The 10871-nt window shown below is 39.7% G+C and overlaps 1 protein-coding gene across 1 annotated transcript in view; it reads left to right on the top strand.

The window, feature by feature from the left end:
- Positions 1-425: 425 nt before the first annotated feature.
- The window catches only part of LOC133644758 (importin-13-like), a 90327-nt gene continuing 79881 nt past the window's right edge, over positions 426-10871 (top strand). The window contains exons 1-2 of the mRNA XM_062039482.1: positions 426-552; positions 858-947. Coding sequence (XP_061895466.1) covers positions 879-947 — 69 coding nt within the window. The 5' untranslated portion in view covers positions 426-552; positions 858-878. The remainder of the gene's footprint in view (positions 553-857; positions 948-10871) is intronic.

Below are 10871 nucleotides of genomic sequence, written 5' to 3'. Positions count from 1 at the left end.
CAAAACAGGAAGGAAAGGTCACCAAAATAAGAGCGCAAGACAGGAACTGAAGCACTACACACAGGAAAACAACAACAACAAACTCAAAATAAGGCACGACAACCTGGTGGAGTTTCATTTTTTAACCTTTTCTGCTGGTAGTGTGCCTCCGTATTTTCTTTATTTAATAAATGTGCCTTGGCTCAAAAAAGGTTGAAAAACACTGCTCTAAAGAGCCGCATGTGGCTCTAGAGCCGCGGGTTGCTGACCATGTTGCGTTTATGAATTACGTCATTTCTATTATTTATTGTTACTGTACTGTTAACGCTATTTTGGGTGGTGCACATCCATCCATTAACATCACAATTTTCATAAAAAAATAGAAGATGCAAAAAAAAATTTTTTAATGTACACAAGCAGAGTGATTTTACGATAGTGTTGCTGGGCGGGTAGTGAGTTAGACGCGCGGAGTTACCACAGCACTTGAACGCAGCATTGTGCCGGAGCAGAGCACAGACCGTAAAGCGGCGTCGGGCTGACAGCATTGCCGCGCTCCTCTTCCTGGATATAAAGGTGCGAAAACGTTTGTTATTGTACCGACACGACACACCGCGTGTTCATCGTGGGCTGACAGAAAAAAAAAATGCTCTGACATTTGTTTAGCCTGTGACGCGGATTGCTAAAGTTAGCTAGCATGGTGTTAGCCCGTGCTAGCCTGTCCCCGTTGCGAGCTAACGTTAGCTTGCCGGTTAGCACGAACCTCCCCCTCGTTTGTGATGCTAACTTTTTAATGGCGGGGTCTCGTAACTAACACCTTTTATTTAGATCCACGCGAATATTGATGTTTTTTTTGTCGTTGTTGTCCGGGCGTTTGACAGCTCCGTCCCAGCGGGGTTATTATGGAGACGCCGGGGAGGATAACTACCACACCGGATGCTGTGGACTTCACGGTGGATAACGTGGAAAAGGTAAGATTTAAAAAAAAATCTGCAGACATTTGACACATGTTGCATAATATGATGTTTTTTTTAATTTTTTTTTATTTTTAATTTTTTTTGGACAATTCCCCGCAACCCCAAAAGGGACAAGCGGTAGGAAATAGATGGATGGATGGATGTGCATGCTTTATGTTTGTTATGGTAGGAGTGGCGTAAAGATAATATTTTGCTCATTGATAAATAAGGAAATTATAGTATTTGTAACGCAGAGTGATGCATTACAACTAGGGCTGCAACTAACGATTAATTTGATAATCGATTATTACTTCGATTAATCGATTAATGATCGTATAAAAGAGACAAACTACATCTCTATCCTTTCCAGTATTTTATTGAAAAAAAAACAGCATACTGGCACTATACTTATTTTGATTATTGTTTCTCAGCTGTTTGTACATGTTGCAGTTTATAAATAAAGGTTTATAAAAAAAAAAATTAAAACACATTTTAAAAAAAAAATTGCCTCTGCGCATGCGCATAGCATAGATCCAACAAATCGATGACTAAATTAATCGCCAACTATTTTTATAATCGATTTAATCGATTGGTTGTTGCAGCCCTAATTACAACCCATTACCACTAAAGTTTAGTTTATTACAAACATTCATGCATACAACATGATACATCACACATGCACGCATACAACATGATACATCACACATGCATGCATACAGCATGATACATCGCACATGCACGCATACAACATGACACATCACGCATGCACGCATACAACATGATACATCGCACATGCACGCATACAACATGATACATCGCACATGCACGCATACAACATGATACATCGCACATGCACGCATACAACATGATACATCACACATGCACGCATACAACATGATACGTCACACATGCACGCATACAACATGATACGTCACACATGCACGCATACAACATGATACATCACACATGCATGCATACAACATGACACATCACGCATGCACGCATACAACATGATACATCGCACATGCACGCATACAACATGATACATCGCACATGCACGCATACAACATGATACATCGCACATGCACGCATACAACATGATACATCACACATGCACGCATACAACATGATACGTCACACATGCACGCATACAACATGATACGTCACACATGCACGCATACAACATGATACATCACACATGCACGCATACAACATGATACATCACACATGCACGCATACAACATGATACATCGCACATGTATGCATACAACATGATACATGACACTGCTAAATTGAAACTTGTGAATGGATAATCACTTTGGAGTGACAAGTGAGTATCCATTCACAGTCTCGTTAACATCAGGCTACCTAGATAGGCTACTGTCAACAACTTGTGATCTGATTGGCTATCGGAGCTGTCTTATCAGTTGTACATGTTCTCAAATTCATCCGCTAACGGTCCCGGGGAGTATCCAGTCACAGGACGCGTAAATGTCACATTCAACGTGAGACCAGCTAGAAGGCCTTACTGACAACAACTCGTGATCTGATTGGCTGTCACAATTATCTATCAACTGTATGTGTCCATTCACTTAGAGTGCACAGACGCCCGCATTGTTGATTCTGCAGATTTGGTACAGCATGGCAACATAAGCTAGCTGAATTCTGATTGGATAAAAACTCTACCCTAAAAACAACAGCACTGGAAGGAGCATAATATGACATGGAGAGAATGTGAATACTTTCAGATAATTAGGGAAAGTAAATTAAAAATGACTTTTTATATTTAATTATGATCATGATTTCTGGTTATGTTAGGCCAGCAGAGAAGGCCTTGCTGGCCCAGACGACACAGGTCGATATCGATAATTACTGACATTTGTTTTAAGACCTATCGAAAATAAGGACCAGGAAAAAAAAAAAAAGAACATTCTCATTTGAGTGTGAATGCTGTCTATCTGTGTTGGCCCTGCGATGAGGGGGCAACTTGTCCAGGGTGTACACCGCCTTCCGCCCGATTGTAGCTGAGATAGGCTCCAGCACCCCCTGCAACCCTGAAAGGGATAAGCGGTAGAAAATGGATGGATGGTATTCTGTATATATAATATTCTGTATTTAAAATGTAACCTTCCTCTGATGAAAAAAACCCCCCTCAAATACTATGTCAGAAAGGAAAGGAAATGTCAACACAACCACGGAAAACACTCAAACAATATAAACAACATTCTAAAATCACATTGAACACTTAACAATAACCTCCTAAAATGAAAGTGCAAAAAGAAAACGATACGTAAGAAATGCTTAGTAAAATGTAACAAAATAATGCCAAGTGTGAAAATGTGAACATAGAGAAACCTAAGAAGAACTATTTTCTGCAGGTTTAGTGCCAGGAAGTTACGGCTGTGCTCTAAAGGGTGAGGTATTACCGGTCTTGGTGAGGACGAGCGCCTTGCATAATTTACACACCACATTGACTATGGTCCGTTCCAAAAAAAAACAAAACTGCCATACTGTGGAGGGTGACTTCCTGTTTTATCGACAACTTCTGCAGCACTCGTTTTTAGTTTCTCTTCTCACTCGAGAATCAACCGCGAGACAATAAGATGCCGTAACCAAACGTGATACGATCAAAGTACGATATAGTGCAGTCCCACATAACGCAATGTTTTATATAACGCGATTGTGCCGCAGACCCTTGCGTTTTGGTTCTCTAGAGTCCATCACCTAGTTTTTTGCCAAATTATCGCATATTTACAAACTTACACTGTAAATCTTTATGAAAGTCCCCAAAAAGAAGGAATCAAAGCAAATAAAAATGACAAAATTTTGACCAAGTCGTGTCCAAACCTACTGGTGGATAGTGAATCTGTGACGTGACGTACCTTTAAACTGTCAATTACACGTAATAACTGAAGTTTTTATTGAACAAACTTAAAACATTCTTTCTTGCTGGCCCCACTATGGACTGGACTCTCACTATGATGTTAGATCCTCTATGGACTGGACTCTAACAATATTATGCTAGACCCACTCGACGTCCATTGCATCCGGTCTCCCCTAGAGGGGGGGGGGTCATCTGCGGTCCTCTCCAAGGTTTCTTATAGTCATTCTCATTGACATCCCACTGGGTTGTGAGTTTTTCCTTGCCCTTATGTGGGATCTGAACCGAGTATGTCGTTGTGGCTTGTGCAGCCCTTTGAGACACTTGTGATTTAGGGCTATATAAATAAACATTGATTGATTGATTTCTGTTATTTTCACTACAGTAAAATTTGTCAGTTACTACTTCCATAAACAACACAAAGTATCGGGATAATGAATGTATTGTGTAGGCCTGGGCCGATATTCGATAAGTCAGTTAATCGACGATAAATGAAAACTACAAAATTCCAGCGTAAATTTTAATGGACGTATCTGTGCACTGGACCTCTTATTGTGGGCAAACGCTCTGAGATATTGACTTTTCGTGAAAACCGTGAGCGCCTCAAGGCTTTGAGGAACGTTCCGGTGTTCTCAGATTTGCGATAAGTGGAGAAATGGCAGAGTTAGAGCGAGTAGGAAAATAAGAGTTCTTGTGTTTTTTTGCCGCTGACATCTAACAATGGAGTCAATGAGAGATTTAGCTGACTTTCTTGGCTTTGAGGGCCAACAGAAGCGAAATGGGACACATGACCTCCATAAAAGTGACATTTTCTGAGAGAGGACATGTGTGTGAACGTTTTCACCGAAACACATGACTGTGGGATAAAAGATGTGGCCGTAAGGACAGGTTGTTCACCAAAACAAAAAGCACCTTTTTGGGGCTTCCCCGCTCTAATAAATTACAGTGGACGCCATCCACTTTAATGGAGTAAGGCCGATGGCGCTCGCCTCCTTTCGATGGCCATCCAGCCAAAACCAAACATTGGACGTCAAAACTTTTTAGCCAGGATTAAAGTAGACAAGTGTGTGAAGAAAATGAGACGTTAAGCACCGATCTACGTGAAAGAATGGTTGAGCTACAAGAGAAGGTAATCTTGTCTTTTTGGCGTTTGTCTCAGAGCAATCGTCCCATTAAAATTAATGTACCCATTCAATTGGCCCATTTTTTTGTTTATTGGTGAATAGTGTCGCCATGGTAACACGAAATGTTCCCGACTTGAAGAACCCCCCGAAAGAGACGTCTCGTATTAAGCATAAGAGAAACGTGCGGAACTATAGTAAAAAAGATGAATAATAAAAATTGAAGTATGAGCAATAATAATATGGGCTGTTTGTATTGCAGCAGGCCCATAATTAAATCGGTAAGTTTTCCAGCGTCGATAAACCCCCATGTGCATGCTTAAGAGCAGTCAGGCTTGTGCCCCAGCGGAATGCAAAGAAGGGGGTGAATCATGTTGTCCTTCATCAAGTGTCATTGACTCTGTGCGGCAAGGAGGGTTCTTATGTTCGTATCAAAGTTTGTGTTTTTAATGTGCGTGTTTGGTGAGAGCGCTCACTCTTTTGCATCAGTTTCTGTAGCTGCGGGCGTTTGTACTACAAATAAGCGGCTTTAAAACTCCCGACGGTTAGTGTTACGGTATTAAATAAAGCATGACCAAAGAGCCGTCATTCATAACTGCACTTTAATACGGATGGACTGACAGGCGTGAGATTAAATGTTAACATGTAAACAACAGACATTAACGTTATTTCCCATTATGAAACGCCATTCCCCAATCTAAACTCATACTAACACATTACTGTCTAAACAACTGAGCTACATTTAACATAAAGGATGTGCTGTTTTTGTACAAAGTGATCGATAAAATCTACAGTTTCGAGTTCAAACAGACGGACGTCCCTTCAACAGGATTGTAAACTTGCGTGACGTCACACAAACCAAAAGTGAAACCACTGATCACCCTTTACAATTTGCAATAAAAGATAAACATTTTTAGCCACACAAATAAAAATACTGGGGCTCTTATGAAGCCAGAACAATATTTCATGCTTAATTCAGTTAATCGTGTCTGTTTATTTTAGTCATTAAAAAATACAACTTGTTTAATAACATTTAAGTGAGTGTATAATTACTTTTTGTGCACATTTACCCATACCACGATAATAATGATAACCGTGATCATTTTAGTCAACATTACTTTACTTCGCCATTTTGTTTATTTGTTGGTTGTGTATATTTAAGGGTCCACCACCCCCTCCTTTAGAGACACAACCCATTTTATTAATTTCAGTTGTGATTATTTTTTTCCAATTGCAAATTTTGCTTAAAGCGAATATATTTTACTTGTATTATTTGTTTGTTTTTTTAACTTGGTATTTAAAATTTTATTGTATTATTTCGATAAGAAAAAGGAGAAAAATAAGGATTTCTATATAACGCGATCTCGGGAATAACGCAACCGGTATTTTATGCACCCCAACGACCACGTTAGGGCAAACTTTGCGGGTGGTCGATACTGTTACTTGATTGGCTGTTAGCGTGTCACTCCCCCTGATCAGTGGTTACTTCCTGTGCTGCTCGGTTACCAGAGAGCGAGTGCCTTTGTTCATGCAACCAACCTTGCTTCGCAACTTTGTTTCTTCCAACGAAGAAGTTTATCAAACGCATTTTTTATTGATATCATTTACCGTATTTTCCGGACCATAGGGCGCACCGGATTATGAGGCGCATTAAAGGAGTCATATTATAATTATTATTATTTTTTCTAAATGTAAAAGACTTCCTTGTGGTCTACATAACATGTAATGGTGGTTGTTTGGTCAAAATGTTGCATAGATGATGTTTTACAGACCATCTTCAAGTCGCTTTCTGACAGTCACTTCCAGATGCGTTGTTTTGTGGGCAGTCTTATTTACGTGGCTCACCTTCGACAGCGTCTTCTCCCCGTCATCTTTGTTGTAGCGGTGTAGCGTGCAAGGACGGGAGTGGAAAAAGTGTCAAAAAATGGAGCTAACCGTTTTAATGACATTGAGACTTTACTTCAATCAATAACGGAGCAGCATCTCCTCATACGGAAACAACAACAAGGCCGGAAATGTGTCCAGTGAAAAAAACGTCAGACCGGAACTCTCCAATAACTAAAGTTCTTTGGGTGAATAATGTAAACTCATAACACCGGTATGTTTTAGTGCTTTCATGGCGAGTTTACTGACAGATATAAGCAGTGTTGGGTTAGTTACTGAAAACCAGTAATGAGTTATAGTTACTTCATTTCAAAAGTAACTCAGTTACTAACTCAGTTACTTACACCAAAAAGTAATGCGTTACTTTGAAAAGTAACTATTTAGTTACTTCTTTTTTTCTTTTCTTTTTTAAAAGCTCCCATTAATGCCCTTTAGCCTTCATTTCAGTACTGTTATTGCACTGGAGAATAATACAATCTGTTGATCAACTTGACATGCATTTACATCACTGAACTCTGCTAAACAATGTGGTCTACATACAACACACAAAGACAAAGATATGTTACAAAGGCCAATTTGTTTCTGGCCAGAACAAATTGACAAAACTATTTTAAATAGCTGCAACATAATGGCACTTTAACTTGAACTTTAAGTAGATAGGATATTTGATCCAAGACACAACTTACATTTAACTAAAATGTTATTTTCTTTGTGCTCGACAAAAGAAAAGTATTGAGAATTTCTCCTTGTTAAAAAAATCGACTCTTGGCTTCGCCTTGATGTCTTGTTAGTTGTTATGATAGTAGCGGTTATGTGTGTGCGTGTGTGTGTGTGTGTGGCCCTTTAAGATATGACAGCATGTGGGTGAGGGACGTCAGTGAGTGAGTGGGCGAGAGAGGTGAGCGAGCGGCGACAGTGAGTGCTTGCAGGTGCTCTAGCTTGGTGGAGGGCTGCGTCCAATAAAGTCACAAAGTTGCAACAAACCGCCGGCCTCGTCATTCACCCTCAGCTGTAAAGACCACTTCCGGGTAAAGTGAAGGTTGTTAGCCCCGAAGGAACGTCTCCCCTGCGCTCCTCAACTACGGTATGGGAGTCCCCCCCCCCGCCTCCACCCACACAAAGCACGTAAGCCTTTTCTTTTCCACCGCAGCGCTGCCACAAAACACACTCAGATCTTCAGTTTCTAGCCGATACTACATAAAAAATAACGTAAAATAACGCAGTAACGCATCATGTAGTAACGGTAACTGAGTTACTGAATATAAAAAATAATGCGTTAGATTACTAGTTACCGCCGAAACTAACGGTGTTACAGTAACGCGTTACTTTGTAACGCGTTAGTCCCAGCACTGGATATAAGTAAGAACTTTACACTACTTTATATTAGAAATGGCAACAGCAGAGGATGAATGTCCCATAACAAAAAGATAGAGAAAAAGAAGAAGCTTTTCGACTACGGTGTCGGCACAGACTACAAAGGCGGACACGCACAATTTTTCAGGACTTATGCAGATCCCAAATACAGATCAGCAGGTACCAGAAGGTAAAAAAAGTGGATTTTGCATAATATTGCAAAACAAAACGCCAGATAATATGTCTTACCTTATACACACTCATATGTTGAAGCACAGTACAATCCATCAAGTGGTGCGGCTTCATAGCTTACCAAAGTCGTACTAAAACATTTTGATAGATTTTTGAGCGCCGTGTGTAATGTTCTATATTTTCAATGTAACATATAAATTGTTGGTGTTGTGTACTTGAGTCATATTGCCGTCATATTGCAGTCTACACGTTTCTCTTGTTTGACTGCCATCTACTGGTCACACTTATCATTACACCATGTACCAAATAAAATTGCTTCGAGGTCGGTAAGCAAAACCAGAATTATTCCGTACATTAGGCGCACCGGGTTATAAGGCGCACTGTCGAGTTTTGAAGGGAAAAAATGATTTTAAGTGCGTCTTACAGTCCGGAAAATACGATATGCGTCTATCGCGATATATAAAGATATCGTTTTACTCCCCAGCCCTAACATACGTCACATGTATGAAACAGTGCAGGCGTGTCTTATACTATGTTATTTTGAATAGTTTTAGCAGTAGCATCAAATAAAGCAACCGCTTTGTACCTGCATCTCTTGTCAGTGCAAAACATTGATTTCTCTTGTGTTTTTTCTTTATTGACCTGTGTGTGTGTGTATGTGAGGAGTGTTGTGTGCCGCTGCCAGGTTGCTGTGATGAATCTCCCTGCTGGGTGGCCACAGACGCCACAGCGAAGGCAGGCATGGAAGGATGGGTGGGGGGAGAGAGAGAAAGGTGTGTGCATGTGTCGGTGGAAGAGCAGAGCTAATGTGATGAGATGTGCTAGGAGTGGGGGTGAGGAAAAGGGAGGGGTGCGGGGGTCGAATTCTGTGACCAGAGGGAGGGTGGGGGAAGGGCGAGACAGGGCGATGGCGACGGTATGATTGGAGGCAGGTCTGCAGAAGATGAACAGGCAACATTCTGCTTCCATTGTACTCCTCTTTCCATTTTATTTAACGTACCTGCAAGGTTGTTATTGTTTAGTTGATGAATAGTGCAAGTACATGATATGCATCTGTATTAACTATCAATGCTGCGATCCAAGCTGCGTCACAAGATATTGATTTGCGTATGAGCCTCTGATGACATTTGCCTGAACGCTAAAAGCAAAAATGAGCATTTACTTAATTCCTGGGAGAGGAATATCCTGAACTTCTGTTTCCATGCAGGTGCTTAAAGGGTCTTTTTGCAACATTTAAACAGATGTTCTTCTTATAATCTTATATAAAGCATTTAACAAATTATTTCCGCCTAATTTACAACGTTTTTTTATAAGACGAGTGCAGGCTCATAACTTGAGAGGCTTTGGATATTTCTCATTGCAGAGAGCTCAAACCACTTGTAAACGTTTTTGTGTGTCTGTATGCGGAGTAAAACTATGGAACAAACTGGACTTACAACACAAGCAGTGCCAAACTATTAATCGATTTAAACTATTATACAAACATGGGGTCTGGTTCAAATATAGAGATGAGGGTCTTTAATTTGACCTGCTGTTGTACTCTGTCTCAAAGTGTTAACATGTGCTCAATGTTTCCTTACCATTATTGCTATGTTGTCTATCACCATTGTTGGCATTTTGTCTATTACCAATGTTGGTATATTTATTATTCCTACATTGTTGATACAAATTATTGCCACAGCGTAATAATTATTGTTACCTGTGGTAATGCCACTATGATACAACATCTGTATTATAATCCTTGAACAAAGTAACAGTGTTACTCATGTGAATAATCAGTGAATGGAGAACTGGGGGTGGGATTAAATTAGGGCTGCAACTAACGATTAATTTGATAATCGATTAATCTGTCGATTATTACTTCGATTAATCGATTAATAATCGGATAAAAGAGACAAACTACATTTCTATCCTTTCCAGTATTTTATTGGAAAAAAAACAGCATACTGGCACCATACTTATTTTGATTATTGTTTCTCAGCTGTTTGTAAATGTTGCAGTTTATAAATAAAGATTTATTTTTTAAAAAAGCCTCTGCGCATGCGCGTAGCATAGATCCAACGAATCGATGACTAAATTAATCGGCAACTATTTTTATAATCGATTTTAATCGATTTAATCGATTAGTTGTTGCAGCCCTAGATTAAATAAGTTATCTTCTTCCCACTCCCTTTTAGGCAAAACTGGACAATCATGCATTACATACTATACATTACCTTTTGCATTGCTTTATTAATTTATATTATTATGTGTTGTCAACTTTGTACTTTTTTACATCATTGCCTGAAATAAATACATAATGAATGAATGAAAATAAATAATGATGTCTAGAGGGTGCTAACTTTCCAATGTATTCACCACAGTACAGTATATCCTGCACTCTTCTGGCTTTTAGAACGTAACTACGTACGTAACACATGCACGCGAATTAGCTTTGGGTGTTGTTAGCTAATAATAGCGATTTGGATAGTCAGTGTTAGCTGTCGCTCGCTATGTGCACTTGGACAC

This window comes from Entelurus aequoreus, linkage group LG27 (assembly GCF_033978785.1).
Source record: "Entelurus aequoreus isolate RoL-2023_Sb linkage group LG27, RoL_Eaeq_v1.1, whole genome shotgun sequence".
Lineage (NCBI taxonomy): Eukaryota > Metazoa > Chordata > Actinopteri > Syngnathiformes > Syngnathidae > Entelurus > Entelurus aequoreus.
The sequence above is the reverse complement of the archived record's forward strand: the minus strand, read 5'-3'. Positions and strand labels throughout refer to the sequence as shown.